Genomic DNA, 25,691 nt, shown 5'->3' with positions numbered 1-25,691 from the left:
GCGTTGCATTGCATTGCATCGCATTCCCCTGTCAATGGATTCTTTCTCTGTCTCTCTCATTTCTAGAAATCACCCTCCATCTTTCACTCAGCACTTAAACTCGCACCTGCCACGTTTATGGAAGATTCCACTCGTGCTGAGAATCTCTTGGCCTCCAATGATTGAGCATATTTAAGGGATTTTACAAGGCATCTAAAGGGAGATAATACAAAGAAAAATAAAGTCTCTTACTTCCTCCTAACTTTGGTTCGTAATGACAAAACAAAAATATCTTGCAGCTTGATTGGATTGGTTTATTACCATCAAAACCGAGTTTTGTTCATTGAGATATGCAAGCATAAATTTCAACATAACCATCACTATTTCTTTAAGTGCCGAACGAACGGCATTTTTTCAATTTATATAAAATGCAAATTAAAAGTAAACTGGGGAAATTTTTCATTGAAGTGGAATGGAAAAAAGGAAACTACAATGAGGCATACCTCTTTAGAAGAGATTATCACTCTTTAATTTACTTTAAATAAATATTGTTTTTAAGCATTGCTTGAATAAAATAAAATGAATCCAAGTTTGATTATTTTGAATTCAATCTATTTATTCCATTAAAGCCTTTCAATTTGAGTACATAGGATGAAACAACTTTTTAAAAATTCCCTTGTATTATAAAATATTCAAATAATAAAATAATACTAATTTCATTTCATTCCCTTGTGTCCTAACTCTTAAAATTGAATTTCATTCTAAAGTATAAGTCATATAATGCTAATTCGATTTAATATGACAGACCACGTGAACTTGTATTTATACTCCGGAAATTCGTTATCCATGATGACCCAAGACTTAAACAGACTAGCAGAGAGAGAACCACGACAACGAGAAGAGGGAAGCACCTGTGAATTTATTATTATTATTATTCGTAACTTACTATTTTTTTCTCTGTTTTCTTCGGCACTCAAAACAATCAGTACATGGCACCCTATTTCTAATTCTACATGAAGAACTAGCTTGAAGTTTGCTAGATGGTATTTTCAGATCCTCCACTAGTATCTGTCGAAGTTTCTCATTTTCCTCCACAAGTTCTTCAATGATTTGCTGGTGTTTCAAAACCTAAATCCATAAACATTAAACAAATAGTTAAATCATAAACGAAGTGAATGTATCATTGAAGGTTCAACAGAAAGTATAAGTTTACCGTAGTAATAAGATTGATAAACTAACTATATAAAAATTACCATATGAAGTATTTTGTTTTCTGACTGCAAGCGCCCAGCCTAAAATGCATCTTAGAGTCAGAATTTCATATAATATTCGATTAACTCTGGAAAAAACTATAAAAAGAGACACTATAGTTATGAAAATAATGTCATAAGCAGGAAGAATTCTTCTGAGAAGATTATAGTTATGAAAATCCTAATGACATAACAGTCAGTACAAATACAGAATGCAAATTCTTTCATTTGTCTGAAGGCATAACATATATGTAAAAATTCTAGTTACAAGGTATTTTAAAAAGTTTACCAGAGGTCATCAAAAATCAAATCAATGGGCGTTAAAGAATAGAAGAAAAGGCATTGCATCTAATTGTCATTTATGAAAATGAATACATACTGCTTCATTGAGTCCTCCTTCTTCCCCCTGCAACAGAGGATTTTGCAGAAAGTTGCTAATAACCTTCTCAGTTCGACTGTTAAATGTAGAGCCAACTGCGGAGCCTCTTAATGGAGTATTTGCAAAATCTAAACCAATTTGCATAGGTTGAGAGCCTGCCAGACCTGGAGATAATTGATCAGCTGATTTAGTTGCCACCTGCATCATACTTCCAGCAGAAATTTGGTTTGTATTGGCTGTGCTCACTGCACTTTGCAAGGATGGTGGAAATGCACCCTGACTAAAGGGTAAACTGGGACTAAGTCCAAGCTTTGTCATCATCTTTGTTGTCGCTCCCTTGAAAATTCAATATTTTAAACATAAGATACATAAAAGGGGAAAAACAGAAGACAAAACCCTTTGAAAGAAAAGAGAAAATTTCACATACTACAATACAAGATTGAATTTGATTCAGAACCCCCGGTTTCACAGCAAGGCCTGGCATAAAAAAAACATAAAAATTCAGCTATCAACTGAAGCAAATGCATAAAACATAGTCTTTGTCAACTGAAATAATCAAAGTGAACCCACCCAGATCACGTAACAAAGAGAATATGACCAAGAATATACAGATGATAACTAAGTGTCATGCAGGATCAGCATTTGAGTCTACTGAATCCTGAGGACTAGGCAAGTTGTGGCAATGTTCAGCAACATCTGCTTCCATTTGTTTTTATTCTTTAGTGTATAGTGCATGGTAAGGTATAAATTAACAATTTAGTTTGTTAAACATAATTCTATCTCTTGTGCACTGCATAATATATCACAGTTGAATGGCAGCGTGCAGTGAGGCATAGCCACTTTATGAATTGTCATTCAATTATTGCCCCACATAGAGATGGTTTGGAAGTCAATTTCATGAAATGCAAACACTCGAAAGGTGCCTCCTCAGAGCATTTCCAAGATTTTTTTACCATTAAAATGTTGAAACGTCAAAATGTCAGTTCCCTAACAAATGAACTAAAATGTTTAGGAAGGCATAAATGCAAAACACATTGCCAACAGTGGCACAATATATAGACCGATAGTTCAAAATATCCCTATGTAACTAGAAGCTATATCTAACTAAAATAAAAGAACATTATGACTCAAACAAGAAAAATTGGAACAAATGACATGATTATCCAATGAAAAGCCTAAACAAGGGAATCCATATAACCCCCAACATAATATCAATCTGGCAAAGAGCTATATCTAACTAAAATGCAATGACATAAAAGTCACAGAAAAGTGAAAGATTAAACCATTTGGCAAATAATTGATAAATATGTTGAACAGATATTACCTACCAACTCCAAACCCATGACCAAAACCAACTCCACATCCAATCCCTACTTCAATATTCTTAGCTCCCAACTTCCTCAACTGTATAAAATATGAGAAACAAATATTTCATTAAAATCAACGAAAAAATAAAAAAACAAACGGTAATAACAACATTTTATTTAAATAAGAAAATGATGAATTATGCCTTACAGAAGTATTGACATGCCTGCTAACACCAGAAAATGCATCGGTTGCACCCCTGGTAGCACTCATTACTTGATTCAACACAGGTATAGCACCTACATGAAATCAATAAGCATTATTCAAAAAGTTTAAAGAATTAAACAAATATTCACTAAGATTCTTAAGTCTGAACCAATAATCAACATCACCTCGATTAAAATGACAATAAAATTAGATATAAAGGTTCAATGTAATAGGAGAGAAAGATAAAGTACCCAGATTCAAAGGGCGTCCAACGCCGATACCTACTCCACATCCGATACCAAAACCGGTGAAAACTTGACCAACTTTAAGAGTAAATGGATTATCAATTCGAATTGCATTTTTCTCAGTGCTAATTCCCCCACTTTCCATTGCGTCTTCTTTTGCTTTATCGCCAGAAACGAAGGGAATCTAAAACCCTTTCTCTTCTTTCTCGAAATTTCCCTCCGTCTTCCAGGGGGCGCCCCATAGCTTTGCCCTGGCTTGTGTGCGTACAGTAACAGCACATTAATTTGCGCCTGCCAACGTGGCAAGTTTTGAAGGGACGCCGTTGCTTACGCATTTGAAATGCCAAAACTATCCAAGCAAGGGCGAGTGAGTGAGTGAGAATTCACTCTAATCTATTACCCATCAGATAGTCGAACTTGCCGTTGACCAGTTGATTCTCAGGCCCAATTGATTTTGCGGCTGTTCAGCCCATAAAGGGTTTTTTTTTTCCTGTATAAGGTTAATGGAGAAATAAATTCTCCATATGAAGCTCTTTCATAACAAATTCTGTGTCTAGGGTGGGGAATGACAGGTGGAAGCAATGTCGGAAGATACACGGCCGACACAAGAATTTTTTTTTTAATTAATAGTGTAAAAAATTTTAACGGACAAATTTTTATAACACTGATCTACGGCTGCGAACTAAACACGTAGAAGTTCTCTAGTGTGTCGCAGTTTAGATCTGACTTTAATGTCAGAACTGTGTTTGACGACACCAGTGTCGACATGTTCAGGGCTGACACACGCCCATTGATCCACGTGGCAATCTTGCAGGAGTAACGCCGCTCGCCCCTTCATCTCTCCCGCTTCTGCTGTGCTGTTCATCTTCTTCATTGTGCAACTGTAAAATTTTAAAAGTTTTGGCAAAACAAAAACGCAGAAGAAGGGGCAAACGATTTTGACATTTTTAAAACTTTGAAAGGTAAGAATAAAAGATCGTTTTGTATATTAGATAGAAATATGAATATTTGTTTGAAGAAAATATAATTTATTGCATATGTTTTTTTGTTTCCATTTCAGGAAGATTGCAACCTACGAAAGAGACTTTGGGTGTGGTCCAGCGTGATCCAGGGTGGTCCAGATTCTCAGCTCAAAGGTTAGCAAAAATTTATATACTAATTTTATGTATGTAAAAAATAGGAAAATAGAAAAATACAAAAATAGATAAATAGGTAAATAGAAAAATAGAAAAATATTTAAATTAAAATATATAATTTTATTGTTATTTATATAGAAAACTGTATTTAAAAGTAAAAATGATAATGATATTATTATTATTATGTTAAAATAACAAAATAATAAAATTAGAAAAATATATAAATATAAATTAATTGACAAATATAAAAGAATTAAATTAGATAAATATACAAGGAAGAATTATGTGTGATTATTATTATAAGGTTAATAAAATGTAAAAATAATTATAACAAAATAAAATTGAAATAACAAGAATGAAATATAGTATAATTAATAAATTTATATTATTAAAAATCTGCACTTGTTAAATTTGTAATAATATTTTAACAAATATTATGTCACATAATTAAGAAATAGTAAATAATTTAAAATTGTGAAAGATAAAAATATAGTTATTCATTACTTAATTATAAATTGGTTTAATTTGAGAAAAAATTTAGAGTAAAAGAATAAGGAATTAAGTGAAAAAAGATGAATATATAGAATTTTAATTAACATTTTATTGAAAATATTATTTTAAAATATAAATGACTGAAAATAAAAAATATTAGATTAATTATTAATTTAGACATTTAAATATTTTAAAAAGTTTGTAGTTATTTATATGATTTTAATGAATAATAATAAATTTGTAATTTTATTCAAGTGAAAAAAGATTTAAATACATTAGTAAGAATTTATCGGTTAAATTTTCTATAATGATATTTTGAAAATATAAATTTTGTTGTAAGCTATTATTGGAACATATGTTGTAAATGTACTAATTGTAGGTAAATTTAGTTTAATATAGTATATTTTAAGGTACAAATTGTTTAATAATAAAATAAAATTATTTTTATTAAATTTTGTTACTTATATTGTAGATTTAAAGTTTATAGTTTACTTGTTTATATAAATTTCAGATGGCATCATCTTTGTCTCGTAGTAGGATGTTAAATCTCGGCTCCGAGGATGGTTCATTACTGCGATATCAGTCTATTCACGTTTCAGAGCATATTTGGAATGGTCGTGAACACCCAATATTGAGAGTGAGAAGAGGTCATTTCGTACATGCTGGCATGGAGGGAGTGCCAGTAGAGATTATTCCTCATTTGACAGTAGTAGGATTTGCTGGAGTAGCACAGTTGGCTAGTATTCCTATTGACTGCCAATTGATTACAGCGTTGGTAGAAAGATGGAAGCCAGAGACCTATACCTTTCACATGCCTCCTGGAGAGTGTACTATTACTCTTCAAGATATTGCTATTCAGATGGGTCTTCGTATTGATGGAAGACCAGTTATTGCCCCTACAGGAGGTGACAGGGGACAAATCGTTGAAGATTTATTGGGAATTAGACCACCTAGTTCTGCATTTATGGGGAGCAACTTGAAACTTACTTGGTTGGATGACCATTTTCCCCATGTTGGGTTGCACAATCAAAATTCTATTCAGCTAACCCACTTTGCTAGAGCTTATATTTTGAGACTTAATTGGTAGATTTATGTTAGCTGATCATTCTAGTAGCATGGTCCCAGTTAGGTACCTTCCCTTACTTGAGGATTTGGAGATAACTTGGCAATATAGTTGGGGCGGTGCAGCGTTAGTATTCCTATATAGAGAGTTATGCATGTCCACGAATATTGATCGGGGAGGATTGACTCCACTTGTGATGCTGTGGGAGTGGGATAGGTTCCCATTTCTATCTCTGTGTGATCCCCCTTACACACGGAATGATCTACCTTATGGTGCACGATATGCCTATAACCTTAATTTTTTCATTCAATATTTACACAATAGTATTTTATGTTAAACAGTGATACTGATTTTTATGTTTTTATAGGTGGTTAGGATTTCAAAATTTTAGGAAGGGGACAAAGGATCTACCATACTTTAGATTCAAATTTGATCATTTGAAACATGGCTAAGAACCATTTCCATGCTGATAATGTTTCTCCTTCAACAATGGCAAATGCTATAGGAAGCACACTGTTATTGCCATCTTGAGTTGTAGTAATTAGCAATGTTTGCTTATACTTACCATACAAAAAGGTACCGTCTACCTATATTATAGGCTTGCAAAACTTGAAGGCTTCACGACATTGCCTAAACGACCAAAATAATCAATGAAAGACTCTGAATCTATTATCCATTACATTACCTCTCACATAATCATTGGTCTCAATTTTCTAAACTGACCCTGGAACATGTAATTGCATGTATTTTAACCATCTTGGTAATGTTGCATAAGATTCGTCCCAATCACCAAATATTGTTACAATTACTTTTTGCTTTGCTTTCCATGCTTTTTTGTATGAAACTGAATACTCAAATTGGCCACTTATTCTCTCTTGGATTAATGAAACGAAAACAGAAGGTTCTTCTTTGACCATACCTGTCAATAACATTAAACAATACGTCTCAGCTAATGATCATATCAAAATCATTTTAAATAGACAAATAAATATAATCTCAATTGAGTTTCACGTACCAATAATGCATGAACAAATAAAATTTAAATCTAACTTTTTGTGGTCTTGAGAAATCATAGTATTTACGCAGATATGCATACCACCCCATCTGGTAATTTTTCACTTATTTGAATTTTTGGGTAGCAATGCTCTTACTTTCCAAGGACATCCAGAATTATGATTCACACACTTGACAAAATGAGTTGATGCTTTTGACTCAACTACAAAAAATGTTTGATGTTTCTTCATTGCATAATGTTTTATTGCCATTTTTACCTCCTCTTTAGAGTCAAATAGTTGTCCAACATATAATGCATCTCCTTGTACCCATGATTGTGACGAATGCAACTCAGAAAAACCCAATTCTTGATCAGGATGATCCCAATTAATAGCAGTGTAGTGTGAACTTATATTCCAAAAAGGTGTTATAGAATCTGTATTAAACTCAACTAATGTTAGTTACAAATATTTTACAATTATTGGATTATATAAAATTATACCTGTAGATTGTCTTTGCATATGGTTATTTCTTCCCGTGTTTGAAATATTCATCATTGAATCGAAATCATCTTCCAAATCAGTATCAGAAGAATTATCTAAAGGAATTTCTCCTTCATCTTCATAGTCATCATCGTACTCATCTTCTTCATCTGTAGATACAGCAACAAATATTTATTAATAAATTATAAAATTTTAAACATCATATAATTTAAATAAATATAATACATTACTTACTCTAATTGCATACTCTTCTTCATTGTCACTAACATTAATAGTTGGGAATGATAAATTTAAACGTAACAAAGTTTCACCTACATGAGAAGTTTCACCAACCGCAATATCCACATATAACTCAACTACATTTCTTTTATGTCGTTCTTGACAAGCACTTATCATACAGTCAATGTCTTCATCATCACATACATCTAAAATTGTGTAGTTTCCACTCCTTGAATCAACTAAAATTCGTGAAATCAGTCTAGAAATTACATTACTATTGCATAATCTCAATTTTGTATGTATTTTTTTTTTCAACATCTCATAAGTAATTCCACGTTCTATTTTAATCATTTTCTTATTCCTTTCAAATATAATACCCTCATTTTCTTGGTACATTCTTCCATTCTAGTATAAAATAACCACAATTTCAGTCATTCTATGTATCAAATTATAAAAGACAGCCAAAATTATTACAAAAATTTACTAAACAAATAGTAATAAAAAAATATTACAAAAAAATTAAAATAAAAAAATTTACATTTATATTTTCAATAATATTATATTAACATTAAATAATTTAATTAATTCCTACAAATATTTTTAATTTCATCTATTTATAATAATATTAAAATTATTAATTCAAACTTATTTGCAATAATTAAAAAATTTAAAACAATAAATTAATAACATTCTAACTTGAAATTTCTTCTACCGGACGTTGCTTCAAATGTTTGCAACCGATACATATTCGTCTCGCTATATATATACATCTTAATTGGATAAAGACTTTTGGATAAAAGCATGTCATTTGTTTTGTCTGTTGGGTGAAGGAGTGAACGAGATATGTGTTGGCGTCAAACCAACTGACACAGAGTGAATGTTGCCATTCTTTCAGCTGACACATGACTGTTGCAAAAAACATAACCGACACATATGTATCGGACTACTACTAGAGGACACATGTGCCACGTGGCATAATTTTCAATTAGTGTCGGCATTTTCATTGACGATACTTACCAATGTGTCGTTACCATTTTTTACGACACTCGTAAATCACCCCAGGCAGCGAATTTCTTACCAAACAACCCCAGAAGGAGAATTTGTTTCTCCATTAACCTTATGCGGGCAAAAAAGCCGCCCATAAACTCTAGTTATGCCTCAATTTAATTTTCTAGTTTTTCTTATTTCATTTTTAACTTATAAAGATATTTTAAATAATTTTTTCTTCAAAAACATTAATTTAGTTAAGAAATTATTATTTATATTTTTAAATTTTGACAAAAAAAATGTATTTTGACAAGTTTTTTTGTTGCTTTTTTTTTGTTTCTTTCTTTTATCTCTCATATCCATTTACACAACCTAGTTCTCTTTTTCTTCAATTTTCAATAAAAATATATTTTCTCTTTCTATTTACACCTTTATGCACATCTCCTTTAAAATTTAAAGAGGGTGAAAAATAATTTTTAGAAACACGAATGAAGATACGAAAAGAAAAAATAAAAAGATGAAAAAAGAAAAAAAATATCAAAATTCAAAAGATGATAAAAATAAATATAGATAAAAGATGAAAAGAGAAGAAAAAAATTAAAAATAAAAAAAAAATTGTTAAAATATATTATATTTCATTAAAGTTTACAATAAAAAATGATGAAGAGTAATTTTTTAAAATACAATTAAAAAACTATTTATATTTAAGTATTTTATATATTTTTCTTATAAACTTGTACAAATAAAAATATATATTGTATCTTTTTATATATCTATTAATTACTAGATAAATTCTTAAAAATAAATTTAAATAAATAATCAACAAAAATAAATAAGTGAAATTAAAATAACCAAAATTACACGCAAAATAAAACATGAGAACTAAAAATACAATTGCCCCTAAAATTTATTAAACCTTATACAATGGGGACTCGATCTCCGGTGCGTTAAAACATGATTAGAACTCAAAGGCATTGTAGGCTTTAGAATTACTAATGAAAAGGAGGGGGTGAAACTACAATGACACCACCACATGCATTCTCCTTGAGGCATGGAACTGCCATAACATGTCCATCAGCAACTGATCCAATCCAGCATGACACGTGGACGGGTTTGTTTCCTTCAGTAAATGCAACCTCATAAACTCCAAAATGGTTCCATGTGGTTCCAGTGATTTGGTGTTTGAGTCTCAATCCCTTCACACTCCATCCATTCTTGGAGCAACTTTCTACCTTTATCACATCCGATGATTCTTTCACGACCAAAGAAAAACCCGAACCCATGTTGGTGCTTAGCTTTTTTTCTGCGTCCTCAACACAAAGCATGGCCAATTCCCTCCACAATTCCTTCTGGAAATTGACATCCTCGAAAGTGATTTTGAATACCATGTTTTGAACCCCGTTTTTGCTTTTTGTGCGTGTGATTATGTCGGATGGAAGAGACTCGGGAGTTTTAAGACGAGGATGGTAAAATATGGGTGTCTTTATTTCTTCATTTTTGGTTGACATTTTGTTGTGTATTTGTGCCCATTTCTCAAGAAAGTTCTCCACTAACAATGCCTCTGCCAATAAGACGCTGCAGCTAATGCCAATCGAATATCCTCCACATTCGAAGTTTGTCACCTACAAAAACAATACACACAAAACCTTCCATTTCATGCTGTGTTAGAATTAAGGTGTGTTTCATTCACCTTATTTCTTCTAAATAATAACTTCTTCTATCACCCTTTTGATTTTAATTTTTTATAAATTTTATTTATTTTTAGTCTTTACAATGCACAAAAGTCACGTGTTTTTTATCCTTAACAAGCGATAAAAATACTTTTTTTAAATATAAAGACTAAAATAAATAAAATTTAATAATTTTTTAAAATTCAACATACTAATTTAAAAATGTTGAAATAAACTGTTAAACTGTTCAATGTAGATTTTAAGTTGCGCTGAGTCAAATAAAAAAATCAATATATTATTTTTTTAAAATGTTAATTTCAACTCTTAAAATTAAAGATAAGTAACTAATTATAATAAAATTTTGTTTTAAAAAAAGATGTTTATTCTACTTTATAATTTTAATAATAAATATATTTTTATAAAAAATATTTAAACTTAATCTTAAAACCTGAAGTTAACAAAGTTATATTATTTAAACTGTAAAATAAAAAATTAAATTAGAGCATATATTTTATATTTAAAAAACTTGAAATGCCCTAAACTGAAAAAAAAAAAAAAGATTACAAGTAATTTGAGTGTAAATTTAAAACTCTTAACAAACTTGATCAAATAAACTCATATGGACCAATTTTATAAAAAAAAAAAGAAGGATTAAAAACACAGTAAAAAAAGAACCGACAGAAAGACAGTAAAGAAAATTGCCTGAACATAAAAGAGGGGAGAGAAATTAGGAGAGTGGGCATCAATTTCCTTCCAAAAGACAAGCTCAGCCTCAAGATGTTCCTTTTGATTCAAAGCAAGAAACTCTGGCAAGCTGGTTGGGAAACGAGCTTCCAAGAGTCGAATCCCAGAATCATTGGACACAATTTCCAATTCTGTCTCATCACCAACCTCTCTTCTTTGGAGACGCCCAGCAAGTAAAGGGTAATCCAAAAGAACCATTGCCAGTGACTCCACAATCCAACCAGCCAAAGACCAACCATGCTCTTCCTCCTTCAACTTCTCATAGTACAACACTGTTTGGTAGCACCCCTCGATGGTTCTTCTGTGCTCTTCACTCACCAAAACTTTCCGAACTCGCCTTGGTTCAGTCACCTTTAGTGGTGGCACACTCATTATTGCCACAATTTCCAACTTTCCACCATTCTCATGTCCCTCCATTCTGTTACTTTTTCCAACTCACTAGTGTCTAGTTCTATGTCACCATAAATTTTGCCACATACCTCGTGTATTTATAATCATAGCCTTCCATGGCCAAAAATCAAAATGTGGGGTTCCAAAGCAAATCACTGGTCCCTTTATTCATTTATTTTGCCCCAACTTTACCATGCGAGTAAAAGAAATAAGGTGAATAGGTGTAATTTAAAGTATACCTTTAATTTGTATACTCTTAAATTATGTCACATTATTTGTTACATTTTAATAGATGTTGTCAATCATTTTTCTTTAAGATTAAAAAAATCACAATTATTTTATTTGAAAAAATATTTTAAATTTTAATTATAAAAATTGTATAAACAGAGTGATAATTATTTTTACTATTTTTGGATTTTTTTTTATTTGAAAAGATGAGTTATATTTCTTGAGATTATTAATTGTGCCATTAACATGAGTTGACAATTAATTGTAGAAAGATCTTCTTCCCACTTCATCCCGGTCCGTGACCTTCCCACCCAACCCTGTGTCTATCAATTTAATAATGTTCTTTATAACTGTTACCAAATTTCTTTGAATAAATGCGTGTGATGAAAATAATAATAATAATAATAATAAAGCAAGAGAAGAAAAAAAAAAGGTGAAAATGGTTGTTATCTATTAAATTATTCACGTGGATGTATTGAATAGTCCAAAGTTTTGAAATAATATAAATGGCATAACATTATAATTTTTATTTTACTGCATTCTCATTCAGTCTAGAGGTAAATGTGTCAATGTTTCGTCCATCTTTTAAGATCAAAAGACTCAAACCGCATGTTAGAATGTAATATAAAGAGAGTGTTTACATGAATACTTTAATTAAATATTTATTCAATAAAATTTTAGATTCAAAGAAAATTTTCAAAAGTTGTGTTTCTCATTTAATGTGAATTGCTTTCTTCCAGCTACCAAAACTTTGAAGTTAGCTTAGTATGTCATTTAAGAGACTCCACAACGTTGTTAAAAAAAATAAAATACTGGCTCGAAAAATAAATGTAAAAAGATTAATGAAATAAGTATTTAGAATATAAAAACACGAACTATTTAATATTGTTGAAAAATAAAATACAACTTTATACACTATATAAAAATATTTTACATTAATGCATTATTATTCCATGGGTTATATCGTTGACAGTTGTTAATGCAATTGCAACATTTGCTTATTTACTGTATATTAATACAGTAGAAACTCTTTAAATTAATAATGTCAGGACCGGAGAAATTTATTAATTTAGAGAGTTATTAATTTATTAATAAATTAATAATTATTAATTTAAAGAGTTTTTAAGTAATTATACTGTACATACCAAACAAAAAAGTAAATTAATCTATGCCTCTTAGAATTACGTTGCAGCGAATCTTGAGACTCAACGTACAGTAAATTAGTAACTATACTACATATGCATTGGATGCAATAAAAAAAGTTAGAGATGAGCTCCAAATAGACTTAAACTTTAAAGGAAAACAGACAACTATTGAATCATATTTCAATAGAGTGTAATATATTTTTTTCAGTTTCTATGAATTATTAATTTATGATTTTCTTAGGACTGAAAATTATAAAGGGATCTCCCGAAAAATTATTATCTTATTATTTTATCGAGTTTTTCAATTTTTTATATTAGTCCAAGTCGGGACCAGATAAATTTATTATTTTAGAAAGTTTATTAATTTATCGAGTATTAATTTAAAGAGTTTCTACTGTATTAGACATCATAGATGGATGAGCATATTACGTATGACATATATAGGGAACAAGGTCGAAGAGAATAGGACCATCATCCCTTTAAAAGAAATAATAAAATCAACGTATATAATTGTTGTTCTTCAATTTGGAGCATACCACATTGATCTACTAATTCACACCTATGTACAATTAAGTACAAAAAATATTATTAAATTTTAAACAATTTAAATATCACATCACAATCTAAAATATTTAATATTTTTTAAATAATTTTATAGTTTAGAGTTTAATTATTATATTTGACTTTTTTTTTCAATTTTCAATAACATTAGTTAAAATTTAAACTTAATATGATAGGTTAAGTTGTATCAAATCGACAGTATTTAGCAGCATTTTGCATAACATATTATTAGTTTAATTATATTTTCAGTATTCACGCTTTAATTTAATTTATGTGTATTTTTAATCTTTAAAATAGTTATATTTATTTTTTATTTTTTATTTAAGTTCTTTATTTTAAAATTTATTTAATAACTAAAAAAATATAATAATTTATTATATTGTTGATTTATATAAATTTGTTAAAAATGAAATGATTAATTGAAAAATAAAAATTTATATTAATATTTTACATATTTTACTGGCTATTTTTATCTAAACATATTTTATATTTTATCTTTGTAATTTTATACAAATTAATAACATACCACACCTATCTAAAACTTCACATAAATAATCTATATGATTATTGTTATAACTCATTAGTTGGATAAATAAAAAGTTATGTTTTCTATGATGTTATTTATACATAAAAAGAGGATAGTTTAGTCAATGTACATTTAATAGGTACATGCATGTAAGCAAATCACGTGCCTCTCTGTTGCATCTTCGCGATTGCAAATAGATGAGTGTTCTTTTTTTTTTTTTCAATCCTCTTGAGATATACACTATTTTAACAATGTTTACTCTTGAATTGATATTTTTTCTATGACTTTTTTTAAATTAAAAAATTACTTGTTAACCATACCTTGGATCTTAAGTAATCAGCCTTGCTATCAAAGAACAGCTAGTCTGGATTGGCTGTTTTTGTTAGTTAAATTCAGTTACAACGTATATCATGTGAAACAACCTAATCTATATATAGGGTAACTTACGGCACCTTATTGTATCTCTTTTTTGAATTTTACTCAACAATAAACAAGTGATCATACTGCCCCCGTGGATTGAGCCCATGCAAAGGGTTAACCACGTAAATCCGTATCGTCCTTCTCTCTCTCTCTCTCTCTTTCTTTGATCTCTCAAGTCATTTTCTGTTTTCTGTGTTGCATTATTTATTAAGAAATCTTCATATGCAACTTGCATGTTCACAACAATTGGTATCAAGAGCCAAGTTCGAAGGGACCAAATCAAGATGACCATCTCTAAGGCCATATTAACATTCAACCTTCAATAACTTGATCTTTTTCCGTTGTAAGATCGTGCAAGAAGCATTCAAAGAACAATGGCGACAACTCTGAGAATTGAGAAATTCAATGGCAAGAACAGCTTCAACCTATGGCGCATCAAGATGCGAGCTTTGTTGAAAGAACAAAGATTATGGGGGCCTCTTTCGTCTGTCTCAGTGAAGAAGGATGAAAAATCTTCTTCAAAATTGAAGGAGGAAATCATAGAGGGGAAGAAGGAAGAACTTGTAGAACAAGAAGAGAAAGCACATTCGATGATTCTGCTATCTCTATCGGATGAAGTGTTGTACGAGGTAGCAAATGAAGATACAGCAAGTGGTCTATGGCAAAAGCTTGAAAGACTCTATATGACGAAATCCTTATGCAACAAGTTGCTCCTGAAACGACGACTGTTCAGCCTTTAAATGAAGGAAGGTACATCTCTAAAGGAACATTTAGATGAATTAAATTCCATCTTAATGGAACTTAGAGATATTGATGTCAAGGTAGAGGATGAAGATGCCGCTATGATTCTGTTAGCCTCATTGCCCCATTCATATGAAAGTTTCGTTAATTCCTTAAGTGTTGGCAAAGATCGCATTACCATGGGGGAAGTGAAATCCAGCCTACACTCAAGAGAATTGAGGAACAAGGTTTCAGGAAATGATGAAGACAGCAATGGAGTTGGACTCATGGTCACAGATTCAACCCAAAAAAATAAGAAGGATAAAGGTAAGAAAAAGGGAAAATTTGATCCAAAGGATATCTGCAATTATTGTAAAGAACCGGGACATTGGAAGAAAGATTGTCCAAAGAAGAAGAAACAAAAGTCAACAGTTGCAAATGTACAGGAAGATTCCTCATCTGAAACTGAGTTAGTGCTGTCAATTGTTGATCACCCTCAACATTCTGCAGAACAATGGCTACTTGACTCAGGATGTTCTTATCATATGTGTCCAAACAAAAGCTAGTTTCATACATATGAAGATAGATCCGGCAAGAATGTTCTTATGGGAGACCACACACCATGTAAAGTTTCAGGAATAGGATCTATCAAACTTGAGATGTTTGATGGAACAATTAGAATTCTCACTAAAGTCAGACATGTACCTGAACTGAAGAACAATCTGATCTCCATAGGAGTTTTGGACTTTAGAGGATTCAAATGGGATGGAGAAAATGGGATTCTGAATATAAGGAAGGGCTCAACTACTGTCATGAGAGCAACAAAGAGAGGAAATCTATACATACTACAAGGATCAACAGCTAAGGAAGCAGGTGGAGTTTCACTTCTAACCAAATCAGTTGACCATGTGTCAGATTCAACATACTTATGGCATATGAGACTTGGACACATGAGTGAAAGAGGAATGTTGATCCTTAATAAGCAAGGACTTCTAGGCAACAAAGTTTTTCAAAAGCTCAATTTCTGTGAGCACTGTGTCTACAGAAAACAACATAGAGTGAAGTTTCCTAAAACAATGCACACCACTAAGGGAATCCTGGACTATGTTCATGTTGACTGCTGGGGACTATCACAGGTTCTATCTCTTGGAGGTGCTAGGTATTTCTTATCCATTATTGATGATTATTCAAGGATGACATGGATCTACATAATGAAGCATAAGAATCAGGCCTTTAAAAACTTCAAAGACTGGAAAAACTTAGTTGAAAACAAAACTGACAAGAAGGTTAAATGTCTTAGAACTGATAATGGTCTTGAATTCTGTTCAACTGAATTTAATGATTTCTACAAGGAACATGGTATTTCAAGACAACTAACAGTTAGGAATACTCCACAACAGAATGGAGTAGCTGAAAGAATGAATAGGTCCTTATTGGAAAGAGCCAGGTGTATGATATCTAATGCTGATTTAGATACAAGGTATTGGGCAGAACCATCAGCACTGCTTGTTATTTGATCAACAGATCTCCCTCAACTGCTATTAACTGTAAAACACCAATTGAAATATGGTCAAATAAATCTGCAGATTACTCTAAGCTTAAAGTCTTTGGGTGTCCAGCTTATTATCACAGTAATGAGGGTAAGTTAGAACCTAGATCTAAGTAAGGAATATTTGTGGGATATGGAGAAGGAGTAAAAGGATACAAAATTTGGTCACCATATGAAAAAAGGGTTATATTAAGCAGGGATGTTATTTTTTATGAAACTGTTATGTCTGACCAAAATTTCAAGTATGTCTCAGAAGAAATGTCACAGGTGCCCAAACAAGTGGAGAATCACACTACTCCTCATAAATCAAAATGTGATATGAATACTTCAGAATCTGTTCAGTCAAGTTCTTCAGATGATGAATCAGAATCAGACTCACTCAATCAGAAATCTAGTCAAGCTGACAACCAAATTGATCAGGAAGGTCAACAGAAATCAAAAAGGGTTATTAAACCTCCAATCATATATGGTTTTGAAGACATAACTGCCTATGCCCTCCATGTAGCTGAAGAGGTTGACAATCCAGAACCAAATAACTACAGGGAAGCTATCAATGGACATGATGCTGACAAATGGATACTTGCCATGAGAGAAGAATTGGAATCACTTCACAAAAATCAAACATGGAAGCTGATCAAGAAACCTGAAGGAAGACATGTAGTGGGATGCAAATGGATTTTCAAAAGAAAAGCTGGTATTCTCAGAACTGATTCAATAAGATACAAGGCACGTTTGGTGGCAAAGGGGTTCAGTCAAAAGGAAGGAGTGGATTATAACGAGATCTTCTCACCTGTTGTGAGACACACCTCTATAAGAGTTCTACTTGCTCTTGTAGCATGTCAAGACCTGAAACTAGAGCAACTAGATGTGAAAACTGCATTTTTACATGGAAAATTGGATGAAGACATCTTAATGACTCAACCTGAAGGTTTCAAAGTTAACGAAAAAGAAGACTATGTCTGTAAACTACAAAGGTCGTTGTATGGGTTAAAGCAATCTCCTAGGCAGTGGTACAAGAGGTTTGACAGCTTCATGATCAGCAAAGGTCTTCAAAGAAGCCCCTATGACTGTTGTGTTTACCACAACAAGGTGGAGGGTGATGCTATGATATATCTTTTACTCTATGTTGATGATATGCTCATAGTATCTCAGAACAAGTCAGAAATTCAGAAATTAAAGACATGGTTAAGTGAAGAATTTAACATGAAGGATCTTGGTCCTACTCAAAAGATCCTTGGCATGGAAATATATAGAGATAGGATGAACAAAAAGTCGTTTGTGTCACAGAAGGAATACATACAGAAGATTCTGAAGAAGTTTGGAATGGTCACTGCAAAACACATAAGTACTCCTCTGGCAGCTAAGAATCACCTTTCTGCTCAAGCTCATCAATCTACAGAAGATAAGAAGTACATGAATCGTGTACCTTATGCAAGTGCTGTTGGAAGTCTCATGTATACTATGGTATGTACAAGACCTGACCTAACACATGCGGTCAGCAGGTTCCTACACTCACCTCAAAAGGAGCATTGGCAAGCAACAAAGAGAATTTTCAAATATCTTAAGGGTACCTCAGATGTTGGACTGGTTTATGATGCCAATAAAGACTGCACCTTAGCAGGGTACTCAGATGCAAATTATGCAACTGACCAAGATGGAAGAAAATCTGTTACAGGATATGCCTTCACATTAGGTAATTCCCTTGTAAGCTGAAAATCAACACTTCAACCATCAGTGGCTCTATCTACCACTGAAGCCGAATACATGGCTTTGACAGAAGCAGCAAAGGAGGGAATATGGTTGAAGGGCTTAATCACAGACCTTGGTTACCCTCAAGATTATGCCGTATTCTACTGTGATAGTTTGAGTGCTATATGCTTGGCTAAAGATCAAGTTCATAACGAAAGGACCAAACATATAGATGTTAGATACCACTTCATCCAAACTGAGAAAAGGATAAAAGTTCAGAAGATAGACACAAAGCATAATCCCGCAGATATGTTCACAAAATCGGTCCTAAGAAGCAAGTTCATGCATTGCTTGGACTTGCTTAATGTTGATAAGTGGAAATAGTTCTTAGGGACAGGTGGCAATAGCATCACATCTAAAGCTTAGCCTAAGACTCCAATGCAAGGTGGAGAATTGTTAACCATACCTTGTGATGAGAATCAAGGAAGGCTCATTGAAGACAAAGACTTGGAGGCATTAGAAGAGCTTCAAGGACCAATGACAAGGGCAAGGGCAAAACGAATAAATGGAGACTTAGAAAAGATTGTTGCTGTCTTATTTGAAAGGGAGCTCAATTTAGAGTTACAAAAGCTCAAGATAATCAACTACATATGCTTAGAGGATTTGAACTCTAACGAGTTTTATTAGGATTTAATTATTATGTTTAGTTTATTTATTTTAATATTAGTCATTACTTATTTTGAGTTATTATTTAAGATAATATCTTGTTATTTTATTTAGTTTATTTGAATTTAGCCTTGTTGGTACAAGAAGCCCATTAGAGTTTGCGTTAGTATTAGTTTACGAACATTAGGCATATATAAGTTCTTGTAAACACACTTTTAATTAGTTTTAAATACAATTTGAGATTGAATACTCTTGTGAGAGCGTGTGACTCTAGGTTCTTAAGTGAACCAATTTTCTTTGATCTTATCAAGAGGCCAAGACTCTTGTGGCGATCGTTCCTTGGCTTATCAATCTTGCGATTGTGGCGCCATTTTCCATCTCTATTCTATTTTCACTTTTTCTTAATTTTCTTCTTATTTCAATTCCTATTTGTGCCCTAATAATTTCGTTTTTATTGTGTGAAATCCAATTCAAGATCGTTTAATTCGGCGACACAGTTTGTGGTTGTCATCAATTGGTATCAAGAGCTTTGGTTAGAATTGGATTGAAAAGTACTCTTCATCGCACGTTGCTCATTGAAAAAAAAAAGAAAAAAAAATATACTACAAAAAAAATTGCAACATACAAAAATGTGTTTTTGATATATTTCTTCCAATCTTTCACTTATTTTGCTTGATTCCATACAAAAAAAAAATAGTAGTTGTTTAACATTACATAATCTTCTTTACATTATCCAATTTTGTCTTATTTGCAATATATTTTTGAGTGTGCTTATTTCTTATTTAGTCTCTTTTTTTTCTATTGTCTTGTTGGCTTCCTTAGTTTTGTCTTAGAGTTTTCTTTTGTTGGCTTCACTTGATTCTCATTGATTGATCGTCTCTTGGTTTTGGTTAATTGTGTGGATTGGAGGTTGACTTCTTTAAGAACTCTTGAGAGGAAAAAGACAAGAGAGAAATCCTTACACAAAAGCCAATTTAGATTGAAACACGAGTGAATATCTACTGAGTGAAAACTCTTAGCAAGTAGAGAGAACCTTTTCTTTTTGCATTAACTTTTATTGTTTTGTAGAATGTCTCAAGAAGGAGGATCAAGTAGAGAGAGCACTCCTGCCTCACAAATTGAAAGACTTGCTCAAAGATTTGAAAGCATGTTTGAGAGGCAAAATGAAGCAATAAGGAATGTTCAAGAGGCGTTGGCAAATAATGCAAGAAGGCGGTCACGTGATCGTTCCCCACATGCCCATGGAAACTCTAGTAGTTCTTCAAGAGAAAGAAGAAGAAATAGGAGAGATGATAAAGAAAGAAAGTATGATAGATGGAGAGATAATAGAGAGAGGAGGAATCAAAGAAGGAGAAGAGAAGATGTAAGAATAAGAGAAAATGAGAGAATCGGTGGAGTTAAAATAAAGATTCCTAGTTTTCATGGAAGGAATGATGTTGAAGCATACTTAGAGTGGGAATTGAAGATAGAGCAAATATTCTCATGCCATGATTATAGTGAAGAAAAGAAAGTAAAGGTGGTCTCCCTAAAATTTCATGACTACGCTTTGGTGTGGTGGGATCAAATTCAAAGGGACCGAAAGAGATATGATGAGGGGCCTATAGATACATGAATTGAAATAAAGAACCTAATGCGTAGGAGATCTGTTCCTACATACTACAATAGAGAGCTTCATACAAAGCTTCAAGGTTTTAGGCAAGGTGGCAAAAGTGTTGATGACTATTATAAAGAAATGGAAGTTGCCATGATACGAGCTAATGTATTTGAAGAAAGAGAAGCAACAATGGCTCGTTTCTTAAATGGGTTGAACCATGACATATGTGACATAGTGGAACTTGAAGATTTGGTTCACCAAGCTATTAAAGTAGAAGCACAACTAAAGAGAAAGGGTACTTTAAGGAAGAGTATCTCCTCCTATAACTCAAAAGGATGGAAGGAAGGAGTGAAGAAGGAGGGAACATTAACTAAGGACATGACTGTCTAAAGTGGTAAACCTTCACCTAAAACTTCTTTTAATCCTACTAATGCTTCTGTTTCTTCTACTTCTCGACATAGGGAAATTAAATGCTTCAAGTGCCTTGAAATGGGTCATATTGCATCACAATGTCCGAACAGGAAAACCATGATTTTGAGAGAGAATAGTGAGATCTCAAGTGCTAGATCATCTCAATCATCACACACTTCAAGTGAAGAGGATAGTGAGTTTGAAGCTTTATGCCACGAGGGAGATTTGCTTATGGTAAAGCATATCTTGGGTAGTTTAGCTAAGGAGGATGATACCACACAAAGAGAAAATATTTTTCATTCAAGATGTTTGGTACTTGGAAAGGTTTGTTCTCTTATTGTTGATGGTGGTAGTTGTACCAATGTGGCTAGTATTTGACTTATTGAGAAATTGAACCTTACTACTACTCCTCACCCCAAGCCTTATAAGCTACAATGGTTGAGTGATGAAGGGGAGTTGGTTGTTAATAGGCAAGTTTTAATTACTTTTTCTATTGGTAAGTATAAAGATGAAGTCTTGTGTGATGTAGTGCCTATGGAAGCAAGTCATATACTCTTAGGAAGACCTTGGCAGTTTGACAAGAAAGCTATTCATGATGGTCATTCCAACAAGTTCACATTTATACATAAAGGGTGCACAATCACTCTAGTGCACATGACTCCTAGTCAAGTGTGTGAGGATCAAATAGTCATGAAGTTGAAAAGAGAGCAAGAGAGAAAAGATGAAAAGAAAAAGAGTGAGCTTGAAGGGAAACTTAAAAAGAAAGGAGAAAAAGTGAGGATACTTCCAAATGAAAAATATGAGAGTGAATAAAAAAAGTGAAGAAAAAAATCAACATGAAATGAGAGAAAATTTATTTGTAAAAAAAAAAGAAGTGAGAAAAGCGTTATTGGCCTCTCGGCCTATTTATCTACTTTTATGTAAAGAAAGTCCTCATAGTGATTATATTAATTCTTTTGCTAATAATACTTTGTCTAGTGGTGTTTCTTCTCTTTTGTAGGAATTTGAAGATGTCTTCCCTAAAGAAGTGCCTCACAGTCTACCTCCAATTAGAGGGATAGAACATCAAATTGACTTGATTCCAGGAACAACCTTGCCCAATCGACCTGCATATAGGATCAATTCTCAAGAAACTCAAGAGAGTCAAAAATAAGTAGAAGGATTGTTAGAGAAAGGATGGGTGAAGGAAAGCCTGAGCCCTTGTGTTGTACCAGTCATTTTGGTACCCAAGAAAGATAGAAGCTGGAGGATGTGTACTAATTGTCGTGCCATCAATAATATTACTGTAAAGTATAGACACCCCATACCCTGTTTGGATGATTTACTTGATGAATTGTTTGGTGCTTGTTATTTTTCTAAGATTGATCGTAAGAGTGGATATCACCAAATAAGAATAAGGGAAGGGGATGAATGGAAAACAGCTTTTAAGACTAAATATGGCTTGTATGAATGGTTGGTTATGCCATTTGGGTTGACTAATACACCTAGCACCTTTATGCGCTTAATGAATCATGTGCTTAGGAACTTCTTAGGAAATTTTGTTGTTGTTTACTTTGATGATATCTTAATTTACAGCAAATCTTTTGATGAGCATATGTTGCATTTGAGGTGTGTGTTGGAGGTTTTAAGACATGAACAATTGTATGCAAACATTGAAAAATGCACATTTTGTAAAGATCATGTAATTTTTCTTGGCTTTGTTGTTAATTCTAAGGGTGTGCATGTGGATGAGGAAAAAGTTAAAGCCATTAAAGATTGGCCAACCCCTAGGACTGTGAGTGAAGTAAGGAGCTTTCATGGGTTAGCAAGCTTTTATAGGCGCTTTGTGAGAGATTTTAGTACCATTGTCGCACCCTTAAATGAAGTTGTTAAGAAAAATGTGGGTTTTAAATGGGAAAGGGAGCAACAGAAAGCCTTTAATACTTTGAAGAATAAGCTTATGCATGCACCGATACTTGCACTCCCTAATTTTGCTAAATCTTTTGAATTTGAGTGTGATGCATCTAATGTTGGGATAGGGGCTGTTTTGATGCAAGAGAGACATCTCATTGCTTACTTTAGTGAAAAGCTTAATGGAGCATGCTTGAAGTATCCTACTTATGATAAAGAACTTTATGCTTTGATTAGGGCACTCCAAACATGGCAAGATTATCTTTTATCTAAAGAATTTGTGATCCATAGTGACCATGAATCATTGAAATATCTTAAGGGTCAAGGGAAATTAAATAAAAGGCATGCTAAGTGGGTAAAGTTCCTAGAACAATTCCCTTATGTTATTAAGCATAAGCAAGGTAAAATGAATGTAGTGGCTGATGCATTATCTAGGCGTCATGTGTTGCTTTCTATGCTTGATACAAAATTGCTTGGATTTAAACATGTAAAGGAACTATATGTGCATGATGCTGACTTTGTTGAATTATATGCATCTTGTGAAAAAGGAGCTCATGATGGGTTTTACAAGCATGATGGGTATTAGTTTAAGGGGAATAAATTGTGTGTGCCTAAATGCTCAATTCGTGACTTGTTTGTGAGAGAAGCTCATGAGGGTGGTTTGATGGGACACTTTGGTGTACCTAAAACTTTAATGATATTGCAAGAACACTTCTTTTGGCCTAAAATGAAACATTATGTTTATAAATTTTGTGAAAGGTGTGTTGTGTGCAAGAGGGCTAAATCCAAGGTAAATCCTCATGGCCTTTATACTCCATTACCTGTTCTAGATTACCCTTGGATTGATGTTTCTATGGACTTTATTGTAGGTTTGCCAAGGACAAAGAATGGCAAGGACTCCATATTTGTGGTTGTGGACCGATTTTCAAAGATGACTCATTTTATTCCATGTAAGAAAGTAGATGATGCTACACATATTGCGGACCTATACTTCAAAGAGGTTGTAAGGTTGCATGGTTTGCCAAGGAGCATTGTTTCAGATAGAGATTTGAAGTTTCTAAGTCACTTCTGGAGGACTTTGTGGCAAAAACTTGGAACCAAACTTCTATTCTCTACCACATGTCACCCACAAACAGATGGACAAACAGAGGTGGTAAATCGTACCTTAACTACTCTCCTCAAGACTATGGTAAAAAAAAATCTCAAATCATGGGATGAATGCTTGTCTCATATTGAATTTGCATGTAATAGGACATTTTATTCAACTACCCTGCATTCATCCTTTGAGGTTGTTTATGGATTTAATCCTCTCACCCCACTTGATTTGTTGCCACTTCCTAATGTTGTGTCTTTAGTACATAAGGATGGCAATGCCAAGGTTGAATTTGTTAAAAAGTTGCATGAAAAGGTGAAGGCTCAAATTGAAAAGAAAGTGGAACAACAAGCAAAATGTGCCAACAAGGGAAGAAAGAGAGTGGTATTTGAACTCGAAGATTGGGTTTGGGTACACATGCGTAAGGAGAGGTTTCCTATACAAAGAAAGTCAAAGCTTCAGCCAAGAGGGGATGGACCATTCCAAGTCTTAGAGAGGATTGAGGATAATGCATACAAAGTGGACTTACCAGGTGAATATGGTGTTAGTGTTACTTTTAATGTATCTGATTTATCTCTCTTTGATGTAGATAATAAAGAGTCAAATTTGAGGGCAAATTCTCTTGAAGAAGGAGGGATTGGTGAGAATCAAGAAAGGCCTATTGAAGATAAAGACTTGAAGGCATTAGAAGAGCTTCAAGGACCAATGACAAAGGCAAGGGTAAAAAGAATAAATAGAGACTTAGAAAAGATTGTTGCTGTCTTTTTTGAAAGGGAGCTCAATTTAGAGTTAGAAAAGCTCAAGATAATCAACTACATATGCTTAGAGGATTTGAACTCTAACGAGTTTTATTAGGATTTAATTATTATGTTTAGTTTATTTATTTTAATATTAATCATTACTTATTTTGAGTTATTATTTAAGATAATATCTTGTTATTTTATTTAGTTTATTTGAATTTAGCCTTGTTGGTCCAAGAAGCCCATTAGGGTTTGCGTTAGTATTAGTTTACAAACATTAGACATATATAAGCTCTTGTAAACACACTTTTAATTAGTTTTGAATACAATTTGAGATTGAATACTCTTGTGAGAGCGTGTGACTCTAGGTTCTTAAATGAGTTAATTTTCTTTGATCTTATCAAGAGGTCAAGACTCTTGTGGTAATCGTTCCTTGGCTTATTAATCTTGCGATTGTGGCGTCATTTTCCATCTCTATTCTATTTTCACTTTTTATTAATTTTCTTCTTATTTCAATTCCTATTTGTGCCCTAATAATTTCATTTTTATTGTGTGAAATCTAATTCAAGATCGTTTAATTCGGCAACACGGTTTGTGGTTGTCATCACCTTGGATCTTAAGTAATCAGCCTTGCTGTCAAAGAACAACTAGTCTGGATTGGCTGTTTTGCAGGAATTTTAAATATAAAATTAAAGATAACACAATTATATATAATACACATCATAACAACTCAATACAATTCCAACTATATATAATTGAATAATTGCGTTAAACGCGTACCTGATGAGAACCCACGAGTCATAAGCAATCCCGATGAGAACCCACGAGTCATAAGCAATCCCGATGACAACCATGAGTCATAAGCAATCCTTGTTTTGAGTGAGCGTGTACTACTCT

The 25,691-nt window shown here is 32.7% G+C and overlaps 3 protein-coding genes and 1 pseudogene across 4 annotated transcripts; 2 read left to right on the top strand and 2 right to left on the bottom strand.

The window, feature by feature from the left end:
• Positions 1 to 881: 881 nt before the first annotated feature.
• Positions 882 to 3,618, bottom strand: LOC113869675. Of its 2 annotated transcripts, none has more exons than XM_027506122.1 (7): positions 3,372 to 3,618; positions 3,124 to 3,212; positions 2,937 to 3,012; positions 2,036 to 2,085; positions 1,609 to 1,944; positions 1,233 to 1,271; positions 882 to 1,107 (listed from the first exon to the last, which is right to left on the bottom strand). In XM_027506122.1, exons 1-7 carry the CDS (start codon positions 3,508 to 3,510, stop codon positions 925 to 927), a joined length of 912 nt encoding a protein of 303 aa, XP_027361923.1. In that variant the 5' UTR covers positions 3,511 to 3,618; the 3' UTR covers positions 882 to 924. The 2 variants fall into 2 exon arrangements, with proteins under 2 accessions (XP_027361923.1, XP_027361924.1); XM_027506123.1 differs by having other exon boundaries at positions 948 to 1,107; positions 1,193 to 1,271; positions 3,372 to 3,594.
• A 1,886-nt stretch (positions 3,619 to 5,504) lies between these two features.
• On the top strand, positions 5,505 to 6,080 carry LOC113870231 (serine/threonine-protein phosphatase 7 long form homolog). The gene has a single exon (XM_027506823.1). The coding sequence runs from the start codon at positions 5,505 to 5,507 to the stop codon at positions 6,078 to 6,080; it is 576 nt and encodes a 191-aa protein (XP_027362624.1).
• Positions 6,081 to 9,662: 3,582 nt separating this feature from the next.
• LOC113869733 (deacetylvindoline O-acetyltransferase-like) lies at positions 9,663 to 11,612 on the bottom strand. The gene is made up of 2 exons (XM_027506192.1): positions 11,131 to 11,612; positions 9,663 to 10,380 (listed from the first exon to the last, which is right to left on the bottom strand). Exons 1-2 carry the CDS (start codon positions 11,587 to 11,589, stop codon positions 9,751 to 9,753), a joined length of 1,089 nt encoding a protein of 362 aa, XP_027361993.1. The 5' UTR covers positions 11,590 to 11,612; the 3' UTR covers positions 9,663 to 9,750.
• A 6,863-nt stretch (positions 11,613 to 18,475) lies between these two features.
• On the top strand, positions 18,476 to 24,786 carry LOC113870229 (annotated as a pseudogene).
• The last annotated feature ends 905 nt before the right edge of the window (positions 24,787 to 25,691 follow it).

The sequence above is a fragment of the Abrus precatorius genome, unplaced genomic scaffold, assembly GCF_003935025.1.
Source record: "Abrus precatorius isolate BTA unplaced genomic scaffold, Abrus_2018 Scaffold6, whole genome shotgun sequence".
NCBI classification, from domain to species: domain Eukaryota; kingdom Viridiplantae; phylum Streptophyta; class Magnoliopsida; order Fabales; family Fabaceae; genus Abrus; species Abrus precatorius.
The sequence above is the reverse complement of the archived record's forward strand: the minus strand, read 5'-3'. Positions and strand labels throughout refer to the sequence as shown.